The sequence below is a fragment of the Arachis hypogaea genome, chromosome 15 (genome assembly GCF_003086295.3).
Source record: "Arachis hypogaea cultivar Tifrunner chromosome 15, arahy.Tifrunner.gnm2.J5K5, whole genome shotgun sequence".
Lineage (NCBI taxonomy): Eukaryota > Viridiplantae > Streptophyta > Magnoliopsida > Fabales > Fabaceae > Arachis > Arachis hypogaea.
In genome coordinates, this window is record NC_092050.1 from 146507644 (window position 1) to 146513058 (window position 5415).

General features: G+C 37.9%; 1 protein-coding gene across 1 annotated transcript; it reads left to right on the plus strand.

Moving 5' to 3' along the window:
* Nucleotides 1-2245: 2245 nt before the first annotated feature.
* Nucleotides 2246-4957, plus strand: LOC112751154 (ATP-dependent Clp protease adapter protein CLPS1, chloroplastic). The gene is made up of 3 exons (XM_025800210.3): nucleotides 2246-2521; nucleotides 2677-2827; nucleotides 4462-4957. The coding sequence occupies exons 1-3, from the start codon at nucleotides 2455-2457 to the stop codon at nucleotides 4721-4723; spliced, it is 480 nt and encodes a 159-aa protein (XP_025655995.1). The 5' UTR covers nucleotides 2246-2454; the 3' UTR covers nucleotides 4724-4957.
* Nucleotides 4958-5415: the final 458 nt, after the last annotated feature.

Consider the following 5415-nt stretch of genomic DNA (forward strand, 5'->3'; position numbering starts at 1 on the left):
AAATTTGATATACAAATCGATTAGCCGATCACACAACTCCTGCTCTAAATAAAAATTCATCTTTAGAATCTTGCCGTGAAGCTTCAAACCATCATAAAATGATCCCTAATTAATACATCCTTCTAACAACCACAGAAAGTTCATCATAGCCATTCACATAGCTCACTGTAGTGTTGTTGAAGGTAGCTAAACTCACTGCTCCGCTTAGTAGCTAGAAACTTAAAAGACATCAACTTCTCAACATAAAAAAGTATGATTATATCTAAGTGCAGAACTTTTTTGTTGAAATAGCATTACCTTACAATTCTTTAAAATGGCATTGGGGCAAAAATGATGCATACATTTCCTCGGAAAAGAATAGGATTTGGGGCATGTGAAAAAGAACCCACGGAAAGAAAGGGGGAAGATGAGAAGAACCTTATCTTTAATTATTCTAGGACCCAAATTTGCTTCTTCTTTTTTTTAAGGAAAATTTTGGTAATAGGCAACTCCTTTTGGTAATCGTCGACGCTGTGCGCACATGGTGTTGCTGTAGACAAAGTTAAAAACTTTTCACACTTGTTTACCTAGCACTACGCAGATCAAGGTCACTCAAAGCATCATAGCACGAGCAGTGAAAGATTCATAGGAGGAGTGGAGGTAGACGGTCAACCAGAGCACCGCGACGGCGACGGCGAAGAAGAACAAGAATACACAGAGCCAGAATAGAGGCAGATGCTGACCTACAACCGTGACAGCGACGATGACTCAGAGGCCGAACCAGAAGATGGCGAAGACAAACGGAATAAGGAAGTACGAGAAAAGGTAGAAGATAACGGCAACAAACAAGACGCGGGCAGATCCAGATGACACGATAGGAAGTCGAAAACAGAGGCCAAAAGCCACGATGAGATGCTGACGACGGAATTATTGCTTCGTGTGTGGCAGTCAGTGTGTGAGTGTGTTGGCTGTTGTGACCGGGTTGTGTGAGTGCGAGACGAGAGAGTTGAGAGACTGATGTGAGATGGTGGAGAGCCTGAGGCTTAGTTGTTGGAGCTACCTGAGGCTTAATTGCTGCTCCCTAACTCACCAGAAACGACTATGATTTGGGAGAAATGGGGGGTTGTTAGGATTTTTTTTTTCAAATTATTAGGGGCTAAATTAATCCATACAAGAATTTCGCCACGTCAAGCAACCTTTGAAGCTGCCAAGTGTCAATTATATGTGCCATGTCAGATTTTCGGTGACGAAAATAGACGAAAAGACTAACTTGAGCCACATCTTAAAATTTCAGGTACAATTTGAATCAATTGGTAATTTAAAGACTAAATTAAGTCGAAGATCAAATTTCAGGATCATTTTGAATATTAACTCCATTTTCCCTCACCATTTTTTCTTTTGTTCCTACTCCTAACTTGTTCACGCGCCCCACCTTCTGAATTTGCCACCACCGTTCTAGACCTCTCTGCTTCACTCCACCAAGCCCAACAAGTCCTCTCCCTTAACCCTCAGCTTCTAGAAACTTCTCTTCAACAAGAACAAGAAGCACAAATCAACCCAACTTCCACTTCTTCGTCTTCATTCTCTGTTAATCTACACACTAGAGATTCACTCTTCAATGCCAAGCACAAAGACTACAAGTCCCTTGTCTTGGCCCGACTCGCCCGCGACTCAGCCCGGGTCGACGCGCTCAACCTCAAGCTTCACTTTGCCCTCAACAACATCTCCAAATCGGACCTTCACCCCACCCAAACAGAACTCCTACCCGAAGACCTATCCACTCCGGTGGCCTTCGGCACCAGCATGGGCTCCGGCGAGTACTTCACGCGTGTCGGCGTGGGCCAACCCTCAAAGCCTTTCTACATGGCACTCGACACTGGAAGCGACGTTAACTGGCTTCAGTGCAAGCCCTGTTCTGACTGCTACCAACAATCCGACCCGGTTTTCGACCCGACATTATCATCTTACAGCCCACTAACTTGCCAGGCCCAGCAGTGTCAGGCCTTGGACGTATCGGCTTGTCGCAACGGCAGGTGCTTATACCAAGTGAGTGGGTTTGAATAATCTTTCCGGATCAATTTAAATTATTTACTCAATCTTAATAACAATCTTATTAATAGTTACAGAGAAAATCCAAGTGGTCTTGGTGTAGGGCCGTAAAGATTACTCTATTTGTGTCCTACATGGGAATTAAAATTTGAGGCAAAAATTGTAGGAAAGGCAGAAAAGAACAACAAAATAAGAATTCAAAATGACGTGTCAGCATATTAACAATTCAAATAAAATTCAGTGTGCACCATACCTTTTGTGCACCAAACCTCTATCACCCACCAAAAAAAATCAGTTTGGTAACGACAAAAACGAAAACATTGTAGTGTTTTCAGTTTTCACACCGCATTTGAGGATCTTGAACTAGAACAAGAAACCAAATCCTGCTACTGTTAATTAGGTGTCAACCACACATAGAGCACCCAAATGGAAGCTGCATTAACCAGTCTACTTGCTCTTTCACCCAACCATGTTTTCAATGCATCTAATCCCGGTACCACTCCTTTCGTTATTGTTGTTTTTGGCATATTGTTTGTGTTTACCACATTTTTGAGTTCTTAGCTGACTATATTATTTGTTCTTACTTCTTGGATCAATCTTAATTATGATCAAGTAAGAGGGTTTATATGTTAATTTTTGCAATAACAGGAGATAGAAATTATGGGTTCAGATATAGCCGAAGTCGGAGTGTTGTAATAATGAGTGCGGCAGGGGCAGTAATAGGGAAAGGTGGCGGGGTGTTGGACAGACCAACCATAGAGACAACTTCGCCTTCTCGTCAATCTGAGTTTGATTTGAGGTAACAATAACTTAGCAAGTAATAACCTTCTCTTGATCACTTATGCTTCCTTTTATTAGAATCGCAATACCTCCTGTTATCAGCTTAGTCTTTTGGGACGAGTGGTTTTAGTAAAATAGTATCAAGAGTTTTTATCACCTAAAGATTTAGATTTGGATCCTTATTATTTAGAATAAAAGAATTTCAACATAAGAAAGAGGATAAAAGTCTATGCAAAATCCACACACAAACTCCAGAAAACCTCGTGTAAAGAAACGTTGTTAGAGAGATATATAGCCATTCATGGTTTTTCTCTTTTTGGCTTAAATTTTTGGGACAAGTGGTTTCATCGTACTATTGGTATTGCTTGACTACCCTCATCTTTAGAATTCAATGGACTTAACATTTGGTCCATTGTTATGAGAAACTATAAGAAAAAGTTGTATCCTCACTGACGGCTATAATTTTCGGTACTGTCAAGGAACTTTGACCCCAATTCTAGTTCATAACAAACATAGAACTAATTTACTTGTTAACACGACATTTTAATAGTTTGGAATTCCATATACCAATAGAAGAGGGGTATCCCTTTGCCCCTATTGTTTTGCTACAATGGCGATAATAAGGTTTGAACTTATGGCATCATGCATATTATCCGGGCAGCTATTTGTGTTACACACTGTTGTATAATTCCTTTCCTCATCCATTTCTTTATGTTCCTCCAGCTTTCAATCTTGTTTTCATTTGATGTTTTGAGGCCAGGCTAAAGGAATGCAAACTGTGATTTTGCTTTTATATTTGAATTTGATTTTTGTGTCTTCATTTTACTTTGGTAATAGACCATTTGAATGATGAAACTTAGGTACTTACTACAACTATTATTCAGAGTTTAGGCCTTGATCAGTTCCTTAGATTTACTGAAGGATGTGTTGCAATTAAAAGTAGGGCCTAGTTGAAGTTTAGTTTCAAACCTGTGTTTGTTTACTTGAACAACTCTGATGAAGCCAATACATATATTAAACAACTTTAATTTCTGGTCTTATGTAAATGGCATAACTTTGATTGCTGGTCTAATGTAAATAGCATATTGATAGGAGTAATGATATAGCATCATAAAAGTCATTCTAAACGTCCTCCTAAATTCTAAATGAAATAGGTCTTCTCACTGTTTTAAAATCTTAGAAAGCAATCGATTGTTCATTTAGTCGTCTAAGAGGATAAATAATTTTTCCAATGGTAATAATGGTGGTGTGCATGAGCGAAGAATCCCTTGAAAGCTTTTTGTTCTTGTCTAGAACAAATACTCACTCTGGTTTCTGTCTATTTTTGCAAAGGACCACACCGTCTCTAACAAAAAATAAATGACCAGTATGTCTCAAAAATTAAATGGTTAGGAGCTGCGTTGTCATTTATCTTTTGTTAGAGATTGTGTGGTCTTTCATGAAAATAGACAGAGTTGGGTTGGACATTTACTCTTTTATCTGTCTAATTAAGTCTTTTTATGACATAGATTATGCCTTCATTCTTTTTTGTTTTCTGTCAAACCTTTTTTAAGAGGTTTTCTGTCTTTGTTTCTGAGAACTGAGAAGAGTAAAGGCATATAATTTCAAATCCAAAAATAGAACCTTGAATGAATGACACATGTTCTCTACCAGAAAATCGCGAAAAACATCCCCGCCTTACAGAGTTTTGCTGCACAATGACAACTACAACAAGCGTGAATACGTCGTGCAAGTTCTGATGAAGGTGATACCCGGAATGACATTAGACAATGCAGTTAACATCATGCAGGAAGCGCATTATAACGGCATGGCGGTGGTGATCGTGTGTGCTCAAGTGGATGCTGAAGACCACTGCATGCAGTTAAGAGGAAATGGGCTCCTAAGTTCAATTGAACCAGCAGATGGTGGTTGCTGATTAGATTACCATCTATAAATTGGATCATATAGTTTCATTGTTATAGTGTCCATAATGTCCACATTTCCAGTTATTAAGGAATAGTTGTATAGAAAATTAGTGAGACTAAGCAAGAAAGAGATAGTGTTAGATACTGTTGTACTTGTTATGCAGGACATACACTGCTTCCATCCATATATGGAAGCATTATTTGTATTTAAATGGCCGTATATATATAACATAATTCTGCTACCATTTCATTGTTTTGCCTCCCTTGAAATTCACCTATGAATTGAAAATGTAAGCATAGTAATTTGAAGGCCTATGTTAATTAATTTATGCAAAGCTTATGATCTACTGAAATAGTCCAGAAAAAAAAAGAAAAGAATTACATTAATTACACCAGAAATTATATCTCTGGCATGCTGCTATTACATATTTTCACCATCTTTATCTTCATCCTTTTTTCATTTTGTGGTGGTATGTACTGGGTGAGGTACTAATGAATATTCCAAAACTATCTGACGATAAAAATTTTGAGAGTGGAATTCTAACTATAAAAGTGTATTGAGTAGTTTTGTCAAATTAATCAAAATATTTGATGAGTATCAAATTATTTTATATCTTTTGACTTTTACTTCTAGAATTGTAAAAATATTCAAATCTTTTATAATAAAAAAATGATAATTTACTCTCATGGACATAAATGTATT

Coding starts and splice junctions, on each gene's coding strand:
- LOC112751154 (XM_025800210.3), top strand. CDS start 2,455: ATGGAAGCTGCATTAACCAGTCTACTTGCTCTTTCACCCAACCATGTT. Junction 2,522..2,676: donor TTTCAATGCATCTAATCCCG/GTACCACTCCTT, acceptor TTGCAATAACAG/GAGATAGAAATTATGGGTTC. Junction 2,828..4,461: donor CAATCTGAGTTTGATTTGAG/GTAACAATAACT, acceptor GTTCTCTACCAG/AAAATCGCGAAAAACATCCC.